This window comes from Uloborus diversus, chromosome 7 (assembly GCF_026930045.1).
Source record: "Uloborus diversus isolate 005 chromosome 7, Udiv.v.3.1, whole genome shotgun sequence".
In the NCBI taxonomy this organism is placed as follows: Eukaryota; Metazoa; Arthropoda; class Arachnida; order Araneae; family Uloboridae; genus Uloborus; species Uloborus diversus.
In genome coordinates, this window is record NC_072737.1 from 33,424,093 (window position 1) to 33,450,702 (window position 26,610).

At 32.7% G+C, this 26,610-nt stretch overlaps 1 protein-coding gene across 1 annotated transcript in view; it reads left to right on the forward strand.

Annotated features, from left to right (window-relative positions):
• Nucleotides 1–1,998, forward strand: part of LOC129225915 (glucose dehydrogenase [FAD, quinone]-like) — a 45,803-nt gene extending 43,805 nt beyond the window's left edge. The window contains exon 12 of the mRNA XM_054860447.1: nt 1,614–1,998. Within this exon, the coding sequence (XP_054716422.1) occupies nt 1,614–1,767 (154 nt within the window). The 3' untranslated portion in view covers nt 1,768–1,998. The remainder of the gene's footprint in view (nt 1–1,613) is intronic.
• Nucleotides 1,999–26,610: the final 24,612 nt, after the last annotated feature.

Sequence of the window (26,610 nt, forward strand, 5' to 3'; positions counted from 1 at the left end):
ATCCGACTCCTTCACCCCAAAGTCAGTCCGCCTCCGACTCTGACTCTGCAAGCTCTGTCAGAGTTGCTGATTTTGGAGTCAAATGACAGACTCCGACACCGACTCGTGAAATTTTAAACCCGTGACTCCCGACTCCGACTAATTTTACGCCAAAATCAGTTCGACTCCGACTCTTCGATCCCGACTCCACAGCCCTGGTGATGGCATGAATCAAAAAAATTTAGGTAATTCAGCTCTTCTAGAGGTATGCAGCAGAGCACACCTTTCGTTTCACTGAAGTTGAAAATGAAAGTGGAAGCCCATGAGTGGAGACCATCTTTACTCTACTGTATGAAAATGCAAAAATTCAGTTAACATTTCGGAGAACTTCGTGTTTTTTGTTTACTTTTTAAAAATTATCATTTATAAGTTCATGCACTTATGTCGTTAGTTGTCACGGCCACCGTTAAAAAGCAGTGGTCCGTTTAATTTAACTTATTTTTTTTAACTCTTTCATTTTGTTTTAATTTATCCTTAAGTGCAGAAAATCTTTAAAAACTGTCTTGTTCGGAGCTAAGGCTGAGATGCTGATGAAATTCTCTTCTTCTTTCTTTATTTTTCTTTTCTAATCTTTCCTTTTCAATTTTTAACTCTTTGGTCTTTCTTAATTTAGAAGTTTATAGAGATTTTTAGTGCACCTTTTTGATTTAAAAAATATATATATTTCTTGTTATTTTTGGTCAGTTTTTGTATGAAATGTAAAATTTCTCAAATGATTTTGCGTTTCATAATCTAACTTCCTTAAAAAGAAATATATTGTTCAGAAAATCGAGCAGAGACTTTTTACACGGTTACGCAATATCTTGGAAGAGAACAAAGCTTTCCAAAATGTACTCGCATAGCCCCATCAGGAGTCGTTCAATTTTAGCAGCCGTCTGTCTGTTCTGTTGAACTTGGAAACAGACGGTTGTCATCTGTAGAAATCAAAAGAAGTTTCGTCACACATAAAAATTTTCTTTCAAACAAGAGTAGTTTCATTACAATATCAAGAAATATTTAAAAATCCGGTGTCACTATGATAACCATTGAAAATCTGATAGATGATCGTGTATTTTAATTTTACGAAACAGAAATTTAAAAGTTCATTGGAAATTATGAAAATAAAAGGAAAAAAGGTTAACGCGCGCATCAGGTATAAATGCACACACACCACACAGTTTTTCTTTCTTCATTTTTTCTCATCATTTTAGCATTTAACAGCAAAAGGAAACTTTAGCAATTGTATGTTTTATCCATTTCTTTCAAAACATTTATTTACTTTTCTACCTTACTGAATTATCTGTTTGTCTGCCTGGATATCTCTTTTAAACTGAAAAGTGACTAAAAATTCTGAGTAACTGAATTTCAATTCAAGACTACAGTTTTGGAAGAATCTTCGTAGTTTCGATTGATATGTGTAGGTAAGTAAAAAAGGAGACCCTGAGCGAATTTGGAAAGTTTCCACCCACTAGTCGTTCATTTTATCGTTCGCAGTTGGTTTTATTGCTTTGGCCCAAGTAGTTCTTAAACATTTCTACATGTTAATCTTTACCCTTGCAATACATTACTATAATACGTGATTTTCTTCTTTTCAGGGTGAAAACGATACGAGGACTCAGAGTTGTAGATGCATCTGTCATGCCCACAATACCATGGGCTAATACGAATGCTCCAACAATAATGGTGGCAGAGAAAGCTTCTGACATGATAAAAAGCACTATCAGTTGTAGATATAGCGAATTGCGTTAGAATTGCAATTTATCTGTATGGTTTGGAAGGTGTAGCACAAAGAGTTCAAGAGAGAGCATAAAAAGACATTCACATATTTTTCAGTTGCAGAAATATTTGAAAATTCCACAATATTATAATTCCATTTTTTAATCGTAACTTGCTCTAAAGATACTATATTGTTTTGAATAATTTTACTGTGTAGAAATACTCTTTTTATTCAAAAATAAATGTTAAATGTTTTTCAGCGAATGCTAAATCGTTAGTCACAACGGGAACATTTTTTTCAGATATCACTCCTTCGACAAATGCGATAGGACGAGAAATCCTTTTGGCAGGTACTTGTGTAAAATGACAACAAAATCAACAAACCTTTCCATAAAAAATGGTTCATTCATCATTTTTCGTGTATAGTTGGAAGAAACCTAACCTCGCAGCACATATCAGCAACCTTTACTCAGCTAAAGACCTTGTAATATGGTGTTGAGGTTAGTGATTGGCTATGTGTTCCCTTTATCGAACGCTTGTGAACAAAGTTCGTTCCTCTGAAATTCTGAATTCAAGTTAGAAATTTTTTTTATCCCCCCCCCCTCTTCACTTCGAATAATGTCTGGAAGCCAGGGTTGCCTACCTTGACGGTGCCATTAAAGTTTTTAGGAGTGGGGTGTTTTGAGGGGTATTTTTCTCATTTTTGTGGGGCTCATGCTTTTGGCGGGAGGGTTTCGTGATATTTAGGAGGGTGTGCGCCTTTGCTCTTAGGGGAGGGGTGGGCACCTTTGCTGGAAGACATTGCTTAAATGAAACAATAGTTAGAGCATGAAAAACAAGCTATAAAGGAGATGGATGACGATTTTAAAGTGGAAACCAATCAGCAGTCTCCAAATTTTTACATGGTCTCTACCAAAGTAAAGGTTGTTTACATGCACCCTTGACAGCGTCGTAATGCTGCGCTTAGTATTTGTGTAGCCATCACAATGCTGCCTGGTTAGGTTCGACACAAATATAGAAGTACGCTTTGTTGATGGATTTGTTCGTTTGTAAATACATTTTGGTAATCAGATCGATTTCAATTTCAAAAATATGGCATTTGAATGTTTTTTAAGTTTTCAAATTCAAAATGCCAAACATTCTAAAGGTTGAAAAATAAAATTAGTTCACATCTTTCTTTCCGCTCCTTCTTCTGTATCATTATAAAGGCTTTTTTTTTTTTAAATTGAATTGGACACTACTACAGTTGTGGTAAAAAAAATTACATCATCCGCGCCGCGAAGGAGTGGAATATCATCCCGACTGCATTCAACACACAGTCAAGCATCCCGCATACTAGATGATTTGGGGATGTATTTCTGATCAAGGAGTTGATGGGCTTCACTTTGTGCAAGGAACAGTAAACGCTCAGGTGCATATTGGCATTTTGGAGGAGAAATTGCTTCCTACTATCCGGGATCACTTTACTTCAGTTCCAAACGTCATTTTCCAGGATGATTCTGCTCCGTGCCATAGGGAAAGACTGGTAAGTAACAATTTAAAAACCTTTATCCTGCCCTTAGACTTAAATAGACAAGGGGTTAAGTAATTTATTTTTCTCTAAACTCACACGCAGGTTCAGAAAAGGAAAAAATGAGAGTGGGGTCAGCAGTTTGCCTTGGCCCGGAAACAACCCCGATCTACGTAAACAATTATCGGATTCCTGCTATTAAATGTTTATTTCATAAGTTTTGCAGAATTTCACATACATTCATCGTTAATCGGTCGACCAAAACTTCTCACACAATCCCATTGTTGTGAAAATGCGAGGTTGATGCAATTTTTTTTACCAGCACTGTAAATGGTCTTTATTTTGAGCGTGCAAACTGAATTTCACTCCTCTAAAAATTGTAAAGGAGTATTTTCTCTCCTTACTAAAACTCTACCGCTATCTCTGCTGGTATTAATGTTTTCTTAAGGTATAACTTCTCTTAATTCTAATACATTAAATTTTTGGATTGGACTATCTATGTGTTAAATTTTATAGCTGTTAGTACGATATGCACCTCTGGGCACTACACACACTATTTTTATAACAAGTCGAAATAAGATATCCCAGTTTCTCCAAAGTCAAGTAACAAAGTCAAACTCAAAAGAAAGTTTCATTAAGTTTTATAGGTTACGTCAAAACTTCAAAGGGAAAGAAAGGAAATAAGATAAAAAAATAAATATTTCCTTAAAATTGGGTAAATTTCCTATAATCTGACAGATTCGGGTTTTTCGTTCATTTATTTAATATGATTGTTAAGTGCATGTGCTTCTAAATTTCGAAAAATATGCGTTTACAAAATGCAAATTTTTTGAAAGGTCTGTTAATGAAAGTGCGAAATAAACAAGAAAGGTACAGCTCCTTAAATAACAGCTCAAAATCAGGGCATCTATTCTTTAGTTCACATCTTGCAATTTCAATGTATTTGTTGCACCAGATACGCAATTAATTATTCACTTTCAGTTCCCCACTTACTTTTTCAAACAAATATGAATTTATTTAAGGTAATGAAACAGCTGATTAAAATTTCCATGTTCCCTAATGTGGTTTTGGGAACAGGATTGTGCCAACTGTATAACGCAGAAGCTTGGCTCTCCTTTAAAAGAAATTTATTTTTAAATATTTGAATGTCTTTATGTTTTTCGATCTAGTTTCGCAATCTTACTGTCGTACATAACATAAAGGAATTGAATTAGGGGCGTCCCACAAATAATGTCACGCTTTGAGGGGAAGGAGGGGGGTTCATGAAATTGTGACAAGAGGGAGGGAGGTGGTAACAAGAAGTATGACTTCACGCATTCTTTTATAAGAATATGTTAATGAAACAAAGTGTGACCTATGACAGGGTGGGGGGGAGTAAGGTGAAGTGTTACACTTAATGAAAGGGGGGGGGTCAAATGAGGGGAAAAAGGTGTGACATTAAGCCTCTCAAAATATTTTCTTTACAAAATTTAATGCAAGAACCGTATACATTGCCGCATGTCGGTGTACAACGAGCACCTACTGTAAGTAAGTTCACAACACATTTTTTTTTAATTTTTTTTATTTTATCTTTTTTTTTTTTTTTTTATTTATTTTTTTTTTTTTTATTTTTTTTTTTTTATTTATTTTTTTTTTTTTATGGCTCCAGAAGCTTAATGCCGTTAATTCAGCCAGAAGCCGATGGAAGAATTTTAAAATGACAGTGGAATACGAAGACGTTCGAAGGTGAGAAATAAATTACAAAAGCAGATCAAATGCATCAGACCAGTCTAGAAATAAGACACAGTAAGGGCTTAGAATGAGCTTAAACTTGACACGATTCAATTGTCATTTTAAAATGTAACATAACTAACAATCTATATTGAATAGAAGATGGTTGTTCACTCCTGGATCAGAGAAACAGTAATGGCGAAGATAATAAAAAAAAATCGATATTATGCTTGGAGACATAGTGGAAGGCGACAATGTTCATGCAATCTAGAAATGAAAATTGCTAAGCTATTAAACTATGTCATTTCTAAAAAAAGAAAAAGAAAGAAAGAAAAGGAAAAAAAAACAGCGTTTCTACATGCAGGAACATAATTTTATTCCATTCAATTTTTTTTAAACTTTCAAATCTATCATTCTTACATTCAGCGTATAACGTGCTCTCTTTTTTTTTTTCTGCATTAATTGCGCTGGTTATACGTGGAAATATACAGAATTTTTCTTTACTTTCTTTTATATTTCATAATATTCGCTTGAAAATGATGAATAAAATTTTAGTTGTTTCTCTCTGGGTATTAGAAAATATGACGAAATTACTAAAAATTTTAAAATGCTGAATACTTTATCAGAGGGAACTGAAAAAAAGTAGTTTACATGCTCAAAAATGAGAATTAATCAATGTTAATGTTATTCAACTGTTTTTTTTTTTTTTCCTCTTTCCAAATACATCTAACAACCATCTCACACGGACACAGTGTGAAATTATTGAAAATCAAAATGCGTTGCATGGATAATGTTGTAGAATTTATCTTGCAGAGGTCTCACTCAAAGCGAAATCAAGCTTGAATTGTTTGCGAAAACAAAAGTTGTCTTTTGGAGAAGTACTCTCAAAAAATCAATTTCTTTCGAGGCTTTTGAAAATTTCGATTATCTTACCGATTCATTCACAGAAACTCCACGGGACTGACTGTCCATGGCTACAGATTAAACATCGCTGATATATGAGGCAGTGAGAAGCAAAGGGATGTAAGTGGCAAAATTAAAAATTTGGAGATAACCAGTACACATGGTAGGTGAACCTCTCCTCTGTCTTGGGGCAAGAGATGGTACTAGTAGCCATGGTAGGTGCTGCTGTACAGCATGATTTAGAAAAAGAATTAAATGAAAGCCTACCTAATATGTTATCCTTAAACGCACTTTATTTAAAACTTGAAAATGTCCACTTACATCCCTTTGCTTCTCACTGTCTCGTATGTAATCATTCATGATGTATGTCTTGTTCCATTTTTTTAATCAAGTAAAAGATAGATTGGGTTTTCTCACCACTAATCTACTCTTTTTATTTTTTATGATGTTTGCTTTTTCAGAGCATTTTTCCAATTACAATAAAGAGCTTCACTTGTTGTCAAAATTCACTTCATTCGAGTGTTTTAAGAGGAAAAACCATGTGCGTAAAAAAGAAAAGTCAGGTGAATATTGGAAATTGCTTCTTAAAATTACGTAACAATAACATAAAATAATTCTTTAAAATATTTTCGTTTTTCTAAATGACACAGAAGCTTCATTCAAATTTGAATTTCGGTAATAAGAATAATAATTAAGCGAAAATTTAGATCTTTCAATTGGTGTCAAAATTTAAAGCGAGCGTCGACTTTATTTGACCTTCAGTCAGGGAATTCAGGTGAAACTTTTGGTTAAAAATGAAATAAAAATAAAAGCAAAACGGATTTAGAAGGAAAAAAAACGCTATACAGTACACTAATGATATTTTTTCCTAACACGTTTCCTGCCAAATGTCATAATTTCAAAGATAAAAAAAGAAACGTGATCCGAAATGGCCAAAAATATGAACATTAAATACAATGGGAAATATTGCTGAAAAATGCATCAGAAAAAAAAAAGAATTAAAAAAATGATACGTGTGAAGGGCGAACCAAAGTTTAAAAAACCTTCTTTCGGTTTATTTAACACACACACTAAATGAAAAGAAAAAAAAATCATAATTCTGAATTTTTAAAAAGCTGCCTTTATACAATACATTTTGAATGATATAAGTTTAAGAGCAAAAATTAATTAAATAAAATAACAATTAAAAAAAACAGCTAAGTAAAGCCCAAGGAGAAATTTCTTCTCCGATATGGCTGTGGAAACATTTAGTATACCTAATTGAAAAATTTGTTTCGTTTTGGCATTTTCTAACAATTTTATTAAAATTTAAGATATACAATTTCCGGTTGTGGTCAGCTTTCACTGCAAACAATGCGATGACCAAATAACGCATAACCGTTGAAAGAGTAAAACAGGAATTCGCAGACATCAGTTGCATTTTACACCATTTCAACATTACATTTGGTGAAAAGGCATTGTACGTATTGCCTACGATTCGGCGCGACCGTTTCGGCGCGGCTGTTTCGGCGCGGCCGTTTCGGCGCTGGCCGATTCGGCGCTGACCGTTTCGACGCTGGCCGTTTCGGCGCCAGATTTTTGCATTCTGAACTTTGTGAATTTTAGAAATTTTAGTTCGAAGAAGAAAAAAGATTTCTGGAAGAAGTATGTGAATTTAGCGCTCTAGAGGCTAGTTAAAATTTATTTTAAAAATTACAATGCGGGGGAAAGAGGGGCATATGTGATCCACGTATGTTTTACTGCGAAAACATAAAGGAAAGTATCTTGAAAATATATCAAATAATGCCAGTGCCAGTCCATTTTTGTTTAATTTTGTCTTTTTTTTTTTTTTTTAAATCAATGTTGAGCCGTTTTGTGTTTCTGTGGTGATTACTTCTTTGTTGTAGCAGCTATTGGAAATAATTTCATAAATCTTCTTCACATGAAAACACTTTTCAAACTATCCAAAAAGCTCGACTTAACTATTGCAAACCCATGTATGGACATCAAGGTAAACTTAAGGCAATGTTTGATTTTTTTATTGACTAAAAAATCATTTATTTTTGAAAGTTAGTTCTATATAAACACTAGTATTTTTCTGTAACCGATTTATAAATTTATTGCAAATTACTTTTTTTTTAAAGTTTTATTATTATTATTATTATTATTATTATTATTTATTATTGCTTTTTTTGTTACCAAATAGTTAGTCGATAGTTTAGTGCTGTAGAACAGTTACAGGAACTAAAAAGACACAAAATATTTTATTTTAATTAAAAAAAAGTTTAAAATATTTTTAATTCATTATATTAGTCTTTATGAAACCTAAAAGCAATATATAATAATAATCTTTACATAATAAATATTATTTGTATCTTGTAGTCTTATAAGTTTTTTTCTTGTCTATTCTGTGTTCAAAGCACGCTACACAACTTAAAACTTTATAGAGAGCATGGTTACGGGTCATTTTCTCAACACGTTAACTTTTTCCAATGTCAAACATAAAAAATTCATCTTATTATTAGTTGACAGTTTTTAATTTTTTACAGAAAAGATATTTAAACACGTGTACAAATTAATGATCAGCAGCGAAAGAAAAAAAATCAATTTAAATTTAATGAGTTTTATATTTAAATTTCATAGAAAAATGTCGATGCTGTCTCCTAACTTTTCTACGTCGAAAAATTATGAAGATGTTTTTAAACTTATATTTTATCAACTAATAATAGAAAAAGAAAACAAAATACATCTTTAAAATAATTACTTCATAAAACTTTTTACAAAACTTAAAAAACAAAAGATATCTTGAATTTTGAAGCAATGTTTGGCATATTTGTATGCAGACAATTTCGATTTTTGAACAGGTCGTACTAAAATGGGTCGCGCCGAAACGCCGGCTCCGAAATGGGTTTCGCGCCGAAACGGCCGTGCCAAAACGGCGGCGCCGAAACGGCCGCGCCGAATAGTCCCATTCCGTGCCTAAACAGTTTAGTCAAATGTTGTCGTGAAAGTAAAGAAAGAGTGATTAAAAGCAGAAGTAAACAACTGTTACATTCAACTAACTGCCTTCACGCTTTATATGTAGAACAGCTGAAGAATCTCGGTTTCGCAGGTAATATTTTACTTTGTATCACGCATTTCAATTCATATTTCTGAATTTGCTTTCATTATTTTCATTTTCCAACACATTGTATTACGCGAAATAGGAACTTTGTTTGTTTGTCGAGAAAAGAAAGCGTATAGTTTATCATAGTATTGTTCGTTTTCCACAAGAAGGCACTTGACTCCTCCCTCGTCACGTGGTATCCCATGATTCTGTTTCGCTGTTTTCGGCAGAAGGTATATTCGGATCATAGCATTTTGTTGTAAAAGCAGAGGTTTTTAAAATGTAAGAATAACGAAAGTAGCAACGGACAAGTGTAGCAACGAATGTTACGGCCACGAAGACTTTTTGCACGTTAAAATGCACGCCCAAATTAATTCTGTCTGGTTGTCTCCTTTAGAAGCACATGGATTGCGTACCGATCACCCCAGCGTAAAATGGAACTCTGCGTTCGAAGAGACGTGGCGAAGTGTCTTCTCGTGAAAAACGGACAATACCACAAGCTTTTTCAGAGTTTTATCTAAAACAAATGGAGCCTTTTTTTTTTTTTTTTAGTATTTTAGCATTATTTAATTTTTATCACAAAAAAGCTTTAAAGTCATAGTTTCTAAAATAATAGTAATTTATTATTTATTTTCTATTTTACACATATACCTTTTTTAAGAGTTTTATAAAAAGAGTAGGGGAAAGAAAATTATGAATAAAATTTACACGCTTAACAGCTGAGAAATCAATTGTATCAAAAATAAAAATTTATTTCTGTCTTGTTGTCTTGTCTTTTTTTTCCGTTTCATGGAATAAAACACTAAGAATATAATTAAAATTCTCCTCGCATTTCTTAAAAATTATTTGTTAACTCTCTCACTAAAAAGACCAACTTATTATTTAATGCCTTAGATAGTATTATTTTGACTCCATAAATATTTATGAAGTTTTAGGTGAGAAAACTTTGAATCCCGTAAATGTACTTACCTTACAATGTGTTTTATATTGCAGAGAAGTTTACGACACAGATAATAATTTAAAACCTCACACTTACACAGTAGTGAGGACAGAAAAAAAAAATGTTTTCAGAATTTCAAATCGGCCAGAATGAGAAAAGTTGTGAACAAGGACTAAACAATTACATGCTAAATTTCAAGTTGGTCAGACATTATCTTCATGCTCCACAAGGCGGTCAAAGTTCGCAAATTGAGCCCCAAAATGCATTTTTTCTTCTTTACGAAAACATTAATTTTTAATAACTTTTCAAATCGGTCAGGGTGAAAAAAGGTACCCAATGGGGTGAAATACTATGATGTAAAATTAAATCACACGATTAAAATAATTCATAACCGCCACAGAAAGCAATTGATCACGTGATTCGCTATTTACCAATCTCGTTTTTATTAGAATGACATATATTAAGCCACATAAAAGTGATATTAATGTACAATCTTTTTTGCTGAAATAAAATATTTTTTTAAAAAGGGAATAAACCATCCAACCTTAGAAAAAAAGCAAAAAGCTTAAAAGGAACAAAACCCTCAGAAACAAAGACTAAATACAGTATTAATATTCATGGTCCTATTCCTTTTTGCAGTTCTAAGGCTAGAGTACAAATTACCATCCACCACTTTTCCTTATGGAATAATAGTTCAAAAGGTGAATTGCTTAAAATATAAATTATTTAAAACATGAACAAATTAATCCACATCAGGTATGTAGAAACGGCTAAAAAAGTGTGGAAATCTTGGCGAAAAGTACATGAACAAAAGCATTTGAGAACAACGTTATTTGTGCAAAGAAAATTATATACTTTGAAATATGATGAATGAATTACCATGAAAGATTATACTCTCAAAACATTGACTAATGGCACTTTTGCAGATATTTTTTAAATTTTTATGAAAATACTCAAGAGTCTCAAGCACAGAAAAGGAGAAGTCATACTCTCAGCAGGAACTACGAATTCAGTCCAATTGCTGATGTTATCAGGCATTGGGCTTTTGTCTGAACTGGCTAAATTCAATGTTAGTCCCACTTTTCTAACTTTTTTCTGGTATTTATATTTTTGTTGGCTAACTGACGATAATGTAAGGGCCCCTCACAGCCCCACAGTGTAAAATAACTCAGAGACGTTCCAGGAAAATAATGGGCAGGCAATAAATCTGCCTAAATTCTAATATACAGGGTGTCCTTAAAAAGACTGACAGTTTTCAAAAATTGATAACAGGAGAACGGTTAATGACAAAAAAGAAATTCTTGCAGAAAATTCATGTGGTGGGCGCTAAATGTTTCCCTCAGAGCTCCAAATTTTAGTTGAAAAATGTTCCAATAGATGGCGCTGCACATAGCAGACCGGTAAGTAAAAAAAGATGAATTGAAATTCACCGATTTTTCCTCCGATTGCGACATGGGAACACAGCCGACGATTGTTTGAAAATATTGTTTTGTTCTTTTGCTCATTTTTTCTAAAAATTATGGTGTGATTTTCCATCTTATTTTTGATTTACGGACTTACTATCTACAGCGCCATCTATTGCAAAAATTTTCAACTAAAATCTGAAACTCAGGGGGGGGGGGGGGCAATTTACGGCATATGTACATATAACAAAAAAAAATTTCAGAACTTAAAAGTTTTTAAGCAAAATCTGCAAAGTTTAATAAAAAATATTGAGAGAAAAAAATCAGAAGCATGGTTTTGATTTCGATACTGCTGGAACCATTTAAATAGAGCTGATTCTACTTCAGGAAAGGTGCACATCTTCCTTCTTTTCAAATTCGGGTTCATGAATTTTGAATTCTACCACTTTAGAAGTTTCTCTTTTTCTTTTAATATCATTAACAGAGTGTATTTGCTTAGACATCTTTCATGGTAAAGAAAACTCACTGTCCCTCAGTAACTTATCAGCAAATGATCAAACTAAAGAATGAAGGGTAACGCATCTTAGCTTAGGTCCGCCTTCAAATAAAGACACAATCAGTTGACTTGACAACTTGACAGCTTAAAAGCAAATTCGTAGTCAAGTAACATGTCAAAGTGTAAACAGTACAGTACAACAAATTTCTTTCTTGTTTTTCCGTTTTCGTTCTTTCGAAATAAATCTCGAGTCATCTTTGAAAAAACTTCGAGTTAAAGGAAGTGAACTTCGAGATATTGAAAATAATTAGCATGGAATTAACGACAAAGGGGTCGGGACGATAAAAACTTCGAGTTATAGTAATATTCGAGTTATCGTACTTCGAGACATCGCGAATTGACTTTATATGTTTATAGTAATAGATTAGCATCGTCCGGACGTACCAAGAAGGGTCCTAAAGATTATGCAGAATGTTTAGCAAATACCGTAAATGCCATTTGCCTGCAGTTCTTGCAAAGCTACAGTATTCAAAGGCAGCATTTCGTCCTTATTTGCGGCTCAGTCAACATGGACGGTGAATCGCAGTTGAGTTGAAGGCGAAACCCCCACTTAATAAAAGCGTCGAGTATATTTTGACACTGTGGTAACTAAAAAAAATTCGCAATAGCGAACAATTTTTCACAAATAGCTTTCAATTAATTAAATGAAAGGCAACGCTTTTACATGTTAAGCGTATTTATAAGTGTTGCACATCAAAAGCGAACAATACAACTGCTCCGAGATACAATGACTCATCCCCAATCATGGAACAATAGCGCACGCAGACAGAATATGAAACAGTGGCCACAAATTAAAACAGATTTTTAAAAAATGTAGAAAACCTTTCGAATTTTCAAAATTAATTTGAATTCTGAAATTTTGAATTTAAATTATGTTTTTCGCAATCACGAGTTGCGTCAGGACCCTACTCATTGGTTACTACCCCATTCGCTTGTTTCTAGAAAGAGTTTAACACCACTTAAGTTTACATCGAAATTAACAATGATTTCCCCCCAAAAAGAGGCAAAAGACCCCTTTAGAAACACTCGAATGCAAGCAAAATGGGATGTGTACAACTAGACCCCACTAGGAGTCTACGTACCGAATTTCAATTTTCTAGGACTTACCGTTCTGAGTTATGCGACATACATACGCACATATGACATCCGCACATACAGTGGCTCCCAAAAGTGTTCGTACACCTACGACTTTCAATGAAATAGGCCATTATCCATTGGTTAGAATTAATATTTCGGAATAGGTATTTTATTATAAGATCTATGATCTATTCTTAACAAAACTACATGAAAATTTTTAATAAAACATTAAAACATAATTTTTAAAAAATCAAAAACCAAAAATTGCCGGAAATTTTATCTCACAAAAGTCTTTGTACACTTTGGAAAAATGTCAAAAAAATAGTAAATAATCTAACTTTTACAAAGTTATTATTTAGTAGAATATCATACAGTATCAACAACAGCTTTTAAACGTATGGGAATAGATTTCATTGTTTTTTTCTTTCTTTTTTTGTGTAATTTCTGAGTAAGTGTTCAGACGTACTTCGAGTCTTACTGTTTCTAGTTCGCTTTTCGTTTCAATGGTGTATTTTCGTAATCCAGCTACCAGATATCTCCAAATATGTTCCGTTAAGTTCAAATTTGGCGATCGAGGAGATATTTCGAAGTTTAGGACAATTTTTGAGGCACCAAACGCAAACGCGTGCTTCTTGTCGTTATCTTGATAAAAAACAAAGTTGTTTCCGATTACCAAATTTTGGGCTAATAGTTTAAAATTGTTTTTAAAATATTTAAATAAACAGAATGATTCATTATTTCATCAAAAAATTCCAAATTTCCAAATCCGAATGCTGTAATGCACCCTTACACTAGAACACCTTCACCGTCCTGATTAACTGATCCAACTAAGTTCCTAAGTTTAAATTCCTCATTTTTTCTTCTATTTACAATTATACAACAATTTAACCCAAAGTGTTGAATTTATTTTCATCTATAAGTAAGACGTTGTTCCAAAACGTTTTGAGCTTATTTATCATTGATATTACGACGAAAAGCGTAAGCTTACTGTTTTTCGCACGAACAAGAAAATTTCTGTGCGATGAGGTCCCATTTAATCCAGCTAATCAGAGAACTTGGCGAACAATTTTAGGTGAAAATTAAACGTAAAATGTTTTATTCAATTCTGCAGAAACTTTTTCAGCACTCAAATGTGTATTTTTCTTAATTTTTTTAACTGTAAACCTCCGATGACGCATTGTTAACTTTGCCAGTTGACCTTTTCTTACCTTGTTTTCGATCCGATTCCTTTCTTTAAAGCATTTTATCAAGCACTTTACTATAGAATGAAATAAATTAACTAATTTAGAGACATTTCAAACCAATTTACCGCTATTGTGGCGAAAAAATTCAACTTTCGAATGGTGTTTGTGGTTTTTTTTCGAATACCAGCCATTTTAAAGTAATAAGCAAAATATTAAGGAATAAATACACAAAAAATTAAAGCCAAATGACCTTTAAGAGTCAACACAATGCAAAAATAATAAAAAAACGACATGTGATAACTTTAATCATGAATTTATTCGGAAATATTTCAGTGTACGATGACTTTTGTGGCGTATTTTTTCTCTGTCTCATCGTTTTTGACAAATTTCAAAAATAAAATCTGGCAATATTTAAAAAAAAAACTACTGGGTTTTATTCAGAATGGCATAGGAATGGTGTGAAAAAAAATTGGACTTCATATTCGAATTCAGTTTTGCGTTATTTTGGTTTTACTACAAAATTTCAAGGTGTACGAACACTTTTGGGAGCCACTGTACATACGTACATACAGACGTCACGAGAAAATTCGTTGTAATTAACTCGGGAATCGTCATTATGGATATTTCGCGTGTCTATACGTTCTTAGGCACTTATCCACGTGTGGTCGAGTCGAAAAAAAAACTCAATATTCATTCAGGGGTGAGTAAAACGGAAATTAAGGTCGATTTTTGAGTGAAAATTTTTTCACGAATACAATGCTTCCTTTTTTGTAAAAGGAAGCAAAAAGCATTTCGTTCTACAGCTAATTATATTTTTATTGAAGTATCGTCTGCAGTGAAAATTATCTTAACGCTCAATAAGTGAATCTGGAAAATAAGACATTGATGTTGAATACAAATGATCATATAAAGGCTTAATTTTTTTTTCCATGTTTGTTTCAAAATTTCTTATATTATAATTTTACATATATTTATCTGATTAATTTTAGCAAAAAATTTGTATGCCATCTTCTCGTTCCTATTTTTTTAAAATTAAATATCAGCTGTTGCCAAAACAAATGTACACGATCAGTTTAATGATTATGAAGAACAAAATATTTTAATGGCTTACACAGTTCTAAGTGTGTGAAATTTAGAAGATGGTATTTTTTTAGAGTTGGATTCTTTTAGATTTGTATTTAAAACATAAAGCATTTACACATCATATGTATAGGAAACGATCATATTGCCTACTAAAGCTTTTTTGTTCATAAGATATAATTGAAATATAATAATCCACAAAATATTTCGAATTTCTTTTCAATTAGGGCAGTTCTCAAAAGGTGGGAACAAAAAAAGTTAACTTTCAGCAATTTCAAAAATTTTCAAATTTGACATCAATTTTGCTTTTATTCTATAGTATGCATACCTAGAACACAATATATGAACATGAAAAGACAGCAGGTATTTGTAAAAATTGTTAATTAGCAAATTAAATCAGCAGTCTGTAGGTAACAGATTTTGGACATTGTTGTCCTGTAGGTAACGGATTTTGGACATCATCTTAATGTAAGTTTCATCATTTTTGACAATTGTTAATCTGATTTTTAACTTTTCCAATGAAAATTTTATTTACTACTTTTTGAATTTTGCAATTTAATAATAAAGAGGATATTAATCAAATACTTGAATGGCTTTACATACTGCTCTTTACATATAATGATAAATAAAGTTAAATATAAGTTTTGGAATGATTTTGAAAAAGTTGATGAAAGGTAAAAAAAAGCTTCATATTAAAAATAATACGAATGTAAAAAGTGACATCAGTTTTAAAAATGAATATTTTTTTTAATGTCATAAAAATTAAAACGATGTCTAAAAATAATTATTGAAAAAAGAAATTCGTATTTCTACTTGGAGATCGTTAAATTATGTTTCGAAAAGAAAGAGAAAAAAAAATTCTAAAATAATAAAAGCGGGGGAAAAAAATTGCTAGCGCAGGTGATAAAGTCGCCAAAACTGGTGCAGCTGACGAAAAACTACATTTGTCAAACTGGAATTCCCCTCTGGTAACCTTTAGCTTATCGTACACTCTGTTGTCGCCAACGGAGTTTGCTTGGCAATTTTAGCGCAAAATGGCTTTCGTTCGATCATAACCAGCCATGTTTCTACTGTAATTTATGTATTGTCCAATGTGTAACATATTAATTATGCAAAATACCAATGGATTAATGAAGATAACATTATAATAACCTTTTTCATTGAGGTTAGAAGACAGTGGATGATCAAAAATTATGAATAAACGGACAGAATTATCGGCGTCAAGATCGTAACGCGATTTGGACATCTCAAATGTATGTTTAAGAAAAATCATTTTTCTTCTAAGATACTGCATAAAAGCTTATGAAAACACTTTTAAACAATTAAAAATTGATTCTCAGAATCGATAAATACCTTTAAAACGAAAACATCATATACTTAGTTCTCAAATAATAGCATTGTAAAGATCGTAACTTTTGGACATACATCAAATTTCAAACTTACTTTTTTCTAAAATCGTTTACAAAGTAAATAATCTGTCTTTACTTTTGTTATTTGTGTAAAATATTAACAAAAAATTATTCAGTGTAAGATTCATACCTTTATTTATTTATTTTTTTTTTTTGAAACGTATGGAAATAATTAAAAAAAATTTTTTTTAATGGTACATTTGCTCAGTTAACGTTTTGGTATGTCCAAAATTGTGCCTTTTAGCAAAGAAAATATTTTTTTAAGGGCATTTGAAGAGCAATTTTTCCATAATTTATGTCAATTCTTGTCTCTATACAGTATTATAATTTAACTCAAAAATTTTTGAGTTAATTAAAATGAAAGTTATTTGGTGTTGAAGCTTCAAAGTTGAGGTCTGTGTTTACTCCCACCTTTTGAGAACTGCCCATTAGATTTTGTTTACATTTTTATAACACTAATCGAAATACGCAATAAATAAATTGCTCAACCAAAACAGAGCGACCTACAGTCAGCGAATTAGTCATTTTATTAGAGTGTGTAATTATTCCGAAAATCAATGAAGCAAAAAACAATAATCAAGTTGATTCATATTTATAATTAGGTAATATCAAATTTAACAGCAGCTGCTGAAATGTAGGTATTGTAACTCAAATAAATCATTTAGTAACAGACTTATTCATTATGGCACTTCATTCACAATAACAATAAACAAAAATTTGGTTTTAATAATATAAAAGTAGATTTACCTATAAATGATAAGCCTGGAATCTTTTTCGAACGTCTATTAAAGGCTACACAAGACGCCATCAAGTAGAAATTTCTTCAAAATTCGATAAAATAAAATGACGAACTCAGTATCTTACGGTTTTACATTACCGAAAAATTTCTTCGCACACCTAAGATGGCGGCGCGGTTACGGTGATAGCTTCAAAAACGTTTCACTGTGCCCTTCCAGTTATTTCTACATCTATGAGCTAGCTTAGGAAAGCTAATATCAGTATACAGGGTGTCCCAAAAGGTCGTTTACAAACTTAACATGCTGGCCTGTCATATCATGATGAACAAGATTAACATAGTAACATACATTCGCAAACACAATGCTGGCGCACTAAATGCACACAAAGTCAGACACTAACGGATGCACAACATGTCGCATACTTAACACACAAAGCCGATTTCACACAACATTTTAGTTTTGAAGGAAGGTTTATAGCTGTTGTTGAAATTTGCTGCCTTTAGCTGTCATACACGCGTCGCAACGACTAAATACCGACCGTCGTAATAACGATCCATTCTGACAAGATTTCACCGATGCTGCGTTGTCGTTGCAACGTGGTTATGAGAGCTGGTGGGCCGCAAATTTTAGCAACTGTTTTAAGCTTTGCTTAAATTCTAAAATGTTGTGTATAAAACCGTCCTTATGTAATAGATATGCAACATGTTGTGCATCCGTTAGTGTCTGACTTTGTGTGCATGTAGTGCGCCAGCATTGCGTTTGCGAATACATGTTCCTATGTAAATCTTGTTCATCATAATATGACAGACCGGCATGTTAAATTTGTAAACGACCTTTTGGGACACCCTGTATACAGGAGCGTGCGCAGAAAACTTGGGGTCTTTTCACAAATAACTTTTACGGCCCCCCTCCATATTTCTCCCCTCATTTTGAAAATCTCGGGCGCCCTTCAGGTTCGGGCCCGGGATAACAGGTGTGACTTCTCCCCCTCCCCATGCACGCCTTTTAGTATATATCGTAAATACAAAATAAGTATTGAATCGTATCAAAATTACTTTATTTTGTTAAATTTACAGTTGTTCCGTAAATCAAAACCGGTGCTTTCAACCTTTCAGGCTCTGAGCCCCCTTTGAACACTGATGTAGGTCCACCCCCCCCCCCCCCGCTCTCTTTATTATATATATGACCAATACAAGTAGGTATAATCGGAATTTGAAACTGAAGTTGGTTAGAACTGTTGAAAATGGTGATTTAATTAATAATTGGATAGTTTCGTACACAAAATTTAATATTGCTACTCTTAACTTTATTTTCAACATATTTCTATTGGAACATATGAAATCAAAGATTATATTAATACAATAATCCCGGTAAAAGTTTTTCTACCGTTATGTCAATACAGTAATATCGCTAGCATTTTCTATAAATCGACTAACTATTTTTATTTGCGTGTTTTTTTTTTTTTTTTTAATACTGTGAAAAATAATTGCCCTATTTTTTCATAATTAACATAAATCTTATTCATTCTAAGCTAAGAAGATAAAATAGAAAGGGTATGATCAGTATTTTTTACTTAATTCCTCTCACATTAATCTTTTTGCATGAAAATTGTAGTCACATGAAGTTACAAGATCTTCCTCAGAAACAACAAAAATGTCAGTTACATGTAGCGGGGTATAGAAAGTGTTCTACCATAGAGCCTTGGGGTATTCCAAGGTCACTTAACTTAATAGTAACGAACTGATGAGAAGGAATCATCTACTTGTACACATAGGCGCCCATATGAAAAATTTTAAAGGGGCGCTCAGATATTTTCCCCATGGTTTAGCAAGATATTTTCCCCATAGAAACCGATTTCAGTACAGATTAAAGTTATTAAAATTTGATATTTTTAATAACTTATTCATTAATGACTGGAGGAGAAATGTTTTTACATTTTTGCAAAGACAAAAGTACTAAAAGCAGGAAGCTCTAATTTCTATGGAGAGGGGGGGATTGAGCTTACACTCCCCCCCCCCTTTATGTGGAAGCAATGCTTTTACACATTGTTTTCCTAATAGTAAAGTAACTATACATTTAAGCCAGTGGTTGGAAAAACTACATTTCTTTTGTAGCGAACTACAACTACAACTACTTTATTACAAATGTAGTTAACTACAGCTACAACTACTTTTTTCAAAATGTAGTAACTACAAACTACTTTTGAAATGTAGTCGCTACTTCGCTACTTTCCAAAAAAATAAGCAAATGAAAAGCATACACAAAAGGCTGTCCCTCAAAAAATGAAAGTCAATTTTTCAAGTCTCATACACTCTTGTATTTTTCCTCTTGCGTCAAAACAATCGTGAAAAAAAGTTTCATACAATTTGCACAAGGGCAACCCGTGCCGACTTGCACCTGAAAGTGTAAAACAGTACTTGTATGCTAGGCCAAATCGCAAAAAAAAAAAAAAGTTTTTTAGAAACTCAAAATTTCTGTTGGGAAACGTTGCCCCTGTACCCAACACCCCACATGTACCACAAGAACATTTATTCAAATTAAAAAACATTTAAATATGCCACACTTGACCTAAAATTTATAATTTTATTTAAAAAATTGATTTTTTTTCAGTTATCTTTTAAAAAATTACATATAAATTTAAATAGAATATCAAGTTCAAATATTAATAACGAACACATTTACAGATCAACGATTACAAACGAATAAAAAAAAATAATATATTTTAAATGAAAAATTTAACTCAACCTGGAAAAAAACCAGATCTTTGAGTACTATGTGGGAGACTTAAAAATTGCAGGAAAACAAACATTTCTATTTAACGCTAATTACCTACTTTTCTACTTTACTGTTTATATTTTTCAGCTTGATAATTTCGTAAAATCTTACATTTCTGAAAATATGTATCAAAAACTTAATTTTTTGAAGAAAATTATAAATGTTAGGCACGTGTGGGATATCTAAATGGTTTTTAATTTGAATAAATGTTTTTGTGGTGCATATGTGGGTATAGGAGGAACGTTTTATCAACAGAAATTTTGAGTTTCTAAAAAAACATTTTATTTCAATTTGGCCTAGCATTACACAGATGCTGATTCACACTTTCAGACATAATCGGCACTTGCTGCCATAGTTCAAATTATATGATTTTTTTTTTTGGATGTAAAAGGATAAAATATAAGAGAGTGTGCGACTTGAAAAATAAACTTTCGATTTTTTTTGGGGGGGGGGGATCCTGATACATACACACACACACACACACACACCGTAAGTGAATTGAACAAAAAAGATTGATAAATTAGCTCATCAGAAGACATTAAGAAAAATGTCCGTTATCATACTCTCACACATTGTAATGCTCGTATTTATTGTAAGTCATCCAGAACAGTTCAATTTCATCCTTTTCTATAACATTTTAAGTACAGTCGACTCCCTCTACAGCGCGATCCGACTTACGCGGAAGGGCTATAACGCGAGTTTTTCACGAGTAAAGAATTTTAGAGCTAACGCGAATTCCTCGTCGACAACACGATTTTTTTTTGGAAGGAAGTATCGGGTATCGGCTTCGTTATTGGCTACTAAATATTGATTTCGCGAATGTTATTACATCCCTTTAGCATCACTGACGGCAGCGAAAGTTCTCACACCAAACTACTCTACGTATCGCATTGTTAGTGCTCAAATAACCACTCAGCATTTTTTTTCTTTCTTTCTTTTTTTTTTCATTCTAATTATTAAAGTTGATGAAATAGAATGACGCCTTCGTGCGCTGTTTCAACCAAAGTTTGAAGATAGGAAGAAAAAGTTCCTGCCAAAAAAAACCGGTTAAGATTCTCGATATGCTTGAACAACTACAAAACGTCGACGGTAGCACGAAAATAAATATGAGTGAATCTTTCATAAGTACAATTAAAAATCAAAACATCAGAACTTAGAACTTAGACTTCAGAACTTAGTTTCAGTATTGAATTGCAGAGTAGTGTCTAAGCAAAGTAAATATGTTTTATGAAAATGAAAGCTGCTCTTGTACTGTGGATTAAAGAGTTCAGGAAGAGAGGCTGTTCTCATAAAATGGAAACGTTATAAAAGACAAGGCGAAGCAACAGTATTTAAAAATTTACTAGCTGCGTCGCCCGGCTTTGCACGGTCCACCTCGAAAATAAAAGTTATGTCAAGTGACGCGAGTTCAACACTCAGGCTTGAACCAAAAAAAAAAAAAAAAAAGTCAGTGAAATTTTGTGGCAGATTGCGGAAAACCCCCATAAAGTAAACATTTTAAATCCCCTGATTGCAGGAAAAGCCTCAAAACAAAAACAAGAATTTTACCTGAGCATATTCGAGAAAAAAAATGGCAACAGATCTTTCATCTCAATGATTTTCTTCACGCTCACATACATTTTAATAAAAGCATTGTTGCGGAAAGTTGAGATGAAGCACTGAATAATAATTTAAATGGAGGAAAGCCTTCTTTATATTCGAGAAAAAAAATTGCAACAGATGTTTCTTTTCAATGATTTTCTTCACGCTGTAAATTTTAATAAAAGCGTTCATCCGGAAAGTTGAGTTGAAGCACTGAATAATAATTTGAATGGAGGAAAGCCTTCGAAAAATAGTGATTTGATTTTGAAATCTACCCGGCGTTGCCCGGGTGTTTATTAATGCAACATACCACTCAGATAAATATTTGGATGGATTCTATCCACATGGTCGTACAAGAATTACATCAATCCGTTTTCCAGGTACAAACCCTCAAAGAACTCAAATAACTTGTAAATCACTCATTTACTTTACGACGTGCACAGTCCTCCTCGAAAATGAAAGTTATGTCATGTGACGCGTATTTAACAATCAGGCTTGAACAAAAAAAAAAAAAAAAAAAAAAAAACAGCAAAATTTTGCTGCAGATTACGGCAAAATAATCGAAAAGTAAACAACTTAAACACCCTGATTACAGAAAAGCCTTAAAACAAAAGCCTAATTTTATTTCTTTATATTCGAGAAAAAAAATTGCAACAGATGTTTCTTTTCAATGATTTTCTTCACGCTGTAAATTTTAATAAAAGCGTTCATCCGGAAAGTTGAGTTGAAGCACTGAATAATAATTTGAATGGAGGAAAGCCTTCGAAAAATAGTGATTTGATTTTGAAATCTAAGTGTCATAATTAAAAGTTTTTAATTGATATCTCCGCTAATTATTATCGGAGAATTATGTTAAATAGCCAAACATGAAGACGGGAGGATTACGAATCCATCGATACCTGGTTCGATGGTCAGTTCACTGTCGTTCGGGAGAAGAAGCTTGGACATAGATAGATAGATAGATACTCAGATTTTATATGTATAAGATTGAAAAAGAAAGGAGCATAAATCATCACTATCTTTATTTTTCAACTCATGAATATTATTACTGTATCTATTGTTCAGTGTTATAGTGCAGCATTTTATTATTACTTCTTACTGTGCGTGCCGTGTTTTTTTATTTTATGTCTTTCCCTCTCATTGAGTATTCATTTTGTGCAACTTTAAGTATTTTATGTTGAATAAAATGAATTTTTTTATTTTTTAAAAACAGTAAAAGTTCAGTTCTTTGTGTAAGAAACTAATGTATAGTTGAGGAATACTTTAAAGCAGTTTAAGGGGGTGTTTCACAGTGTCTAAAAGAATTTGTTGTGTTTATAAAAAATTTGTAGACGTAACATTTCTCTACAACGCGAAATTTCAACTTACGCGAGGAGTCTTGGAACGCATCCCTCCCCTCACGTAAGTCGGGACTCGACTGTAGCTTCTTTTTATTTGGTAATTACTGTCAAAAATTTAAGCCTCGCTAAAATATTTTTGTTTCTTAATCTTCGGTCAGTTCATATAAAATTCACCAAATTTTCAATTCGCGAAATCACCGATATCTTTATTTTCGCGAAAATAAGTGTTTTTTACAATATGAATATTGGTGAAATATGAAAATTACAACGGCAAAAAAACTAATGGCGTCAAACAGATAGAACGTATGGCGTCAAAATGAATTGCCTGAGGTCAGCTCGTATTTTTATGAGTCTTATTTCTCATTGCATCCGCTGATGTACTTGTGTAAAATTTGAGCCAATCAAATTCGTTTGAACCTTTTTTTTTAAGTTTATTTAAAAGTAGTTTCCAGAAATCGCTACAAACTACTATTTTTTTGTATTTAACTACTCACTACACTACTTTTTAAAAAAAGTAGTGCTCTACACTACAAACTACTCAAAAATGTAGCTACTACAGTAGCGTCGCTACTTGTAGCGAGCTACTTCCAACCACTGATTTAAGCTGTACTAGAATTTCTCCTTGCTCCCTCTATACTAATTTAAATTCCTTGTTGGCATTGTCTTAGCTGTATTAAATAACTCATTTACATATTTTCTGTCAGTCGGATTGTTATTGCATTTCTCGTTACGCAAAGAGCATGATGCATATAATTGTGATTGATCTTAGTACTACCATACAAGATTGCAATCATCCAAATTCAATCAAGCAATACTGCGATGGTTAAATTCATGGAGTGCCATTTCATCACAGTAGATAATTAGTGAAGAGACCGAGTCGAATCTTCTAGTGCTTTCCGGGCAAGGTTCCTGGTTATTTCTTCTTTTTTAGCCTACTTTCCCAGTAAACGTCAGAAAAAGAAGAAGAAAGCATGAAAGAAGGCTTAATGAATCTTAAAAATGTCGCGAAAAACAAAAAAAAAAAATCAAAAATAAATAAAATAATTAAATAAATATCGAAAAATTAAAAATTGGAAAGTAGGGTATTGAGGTAGGGAAAAATGTCTGTCCGTCTGTCTGTCGGTCTGTCCCCCCTAATAACTTTTGAATGAATAGTCCGATTCGAGCAAACTTTTTTTTGTTCGAAAGATCTCGGCGAGGACACCTCATTCCCATATTTCACTTTTTGATTTGAACTATTTTTTGTTCAATTTTGAACAGTTCAAAAAAAACTTAACATTAGCGCCTACTGGGAAACTGAAAGTCAATGTAGATTCCATACTTGAAGGCGGATTTATTTCAACCAAATTTTGTTGGAAATAGCTCGTGACGCCAAACTCCAAACTCCGACTGCGAGAATTTAGAGGCACCTGACTCCGACTCCCGACAATTAATCGGACTCCGACTCCCGACTTCGACTCTGACTTCGTAGCTTTGGCAAAAATTTATACACGGAGGACAAATGACCTACTCCGATTCTTGGATATTCGTCTCCGACTCCTTTATGATCGTCTCCGACTCCGACTCCGCAGCTATGGTTTTAACTGTGAAATAATTGTTGTTGATATGATTTGTTTTTATTTTCACGCTAAAGTTTTAATTTAGGTATTCCGTTTTCGGCGAATAAACTCGAAGTCATTTATGTTTCTACATAAATATATGCGCAGACGATTTTTTTTTTTTTTTTTTTTTTATACAATGAAAAGTATTTCTTTAAGTTGACATTTTATTGTTTTTAATTTATTTTGGTAAGTGCATTAATTCATTTAAAAAATTATTTTTGGCAAAAGGGAAAAAGAAACGATTTTTTTTTTTTTGATATGATGTATTTATTTTAATAAGCTTATTAATTTTAATTATTATTTTTTCGTTTTAAAAGCTGTTAAAGAATTTTTTTAAAGGGAAAAAAGTATTAGCTGCTTTGTTTAAAATGTGCTGCTTTTTTTTTTTTTAAATGGTTATACGGGAAAGTAGGCTCATATAGTTCTAGACGGAACTTCTTGTTTAAGCTTAGAATCAGTTGAAATGAAATTTTTGATTCAGTGGATTTTAATTTAGATGTATATTATTTTTTTCATCGTATGAAATGAGACTCATGTGTGCTAAATTCCTGCTTTAACATAAATATCCAACATTTAGGGGCTATAAAACACATCTCAGCTAAACCGTAATATACGCCAGCCCAGCAATACATAAGCACATTTGTATATATACTTTTTAATTATTTGTGCAATTAGAATTTTTTTTTGGATTGGTTTTATTCTCAGTTAATCGAGATTTTTTAAATTATATTGTTATTTCCATTTTACCCTGTTCCAGATTAGCAAAATGCTTCTTCTTGTACTGCCACAACTTCTGAAAATGATGCTGAAATTGACTCCTGAAATGTAAACATGTTTTATTCATTTAATTCATAGGTTTAAAATTTTGCAACAAACTCATGTCCGCTCCTCCAATGAGACGCATTGGTGCCAGACCTTTTTTATCTATTAATTCCTGGTTGTGAGCTGTACGTAAATGACGAAGATCTATACCTTCCATGCGCAGTTCGAGCGTTTGCTATTACACTGAATCATCAAGTTGGAACCGCTAAGATGGGAGATCCAAATTATCCTTCAACAGTTGTGGATCCACAATTAAGGTAAAAGACGTGAGTGAGATTTAGGATAGTAAAATTTTAATTACGTTGCTTTGGTGGGAAATAAGGTTGAACGCTTTACTTATAATGAACTTACATGGAACACTGCACATCTGAGTGAATCCTGGGTGTGTGTGCTAATGTGTGCCCAGAATAAGAAATAAAATGAGTATACTGTCCTAAAAATATAAATTATGGAAAGAATGTTAATCAAAACAAAAGTTCCAAATGATTCCATTTATTTGTATGGTTTTTGCTTTATTGACGTTGTTTTTATAATTTAGAAGCAGAATCTTTTTAAAGGTATACAGAAACGTTTGTTAAAGTATCTTTACACAAAAAGTACCTAATCTTTCAATACTGCTTCGAACAATGTGATGAGTTCAACCTTCTTCTCCCCTCCCCCTCTCTCTCTCTCTGTTTGTGTTTTAACGATGGCTTTTTGGTTCTTCAATGATGCTTGTATGAGGTGGAAAGTGGATAAAGTAGCTATGGAAAGAAAAACATAAAATCAAAAAACGCAAAGTGAATAGTTCCCACATAATTTTAACACTACTGATGTTACGTCTCGATATAATAGCGAGCATTTTAATAAGGAGACAATATGTGATGATAGTACTCATGAGAACTGGAACTACTTATCGGTACCGTTCCTTCAATCTTCAAGTGCATATCTCGTTGCGTTTTCATCATCAGTACGAATTTATACGCAATCAACATGCTATCTGCAGGCAGTTCAGAAATCAAATTGAATGCTTCTGAATTTAAATCTTATATTTCTGCGAAAAGTGATACCACGATGAATAATATACTTGCTGTACCACGGTCATCAGAAGGGTCAGGAAAAGTGAATAGTTCTCTCATGACTAACACTACTGCTATTGCGCCCAAAGGCGTGCGCACGGGGGT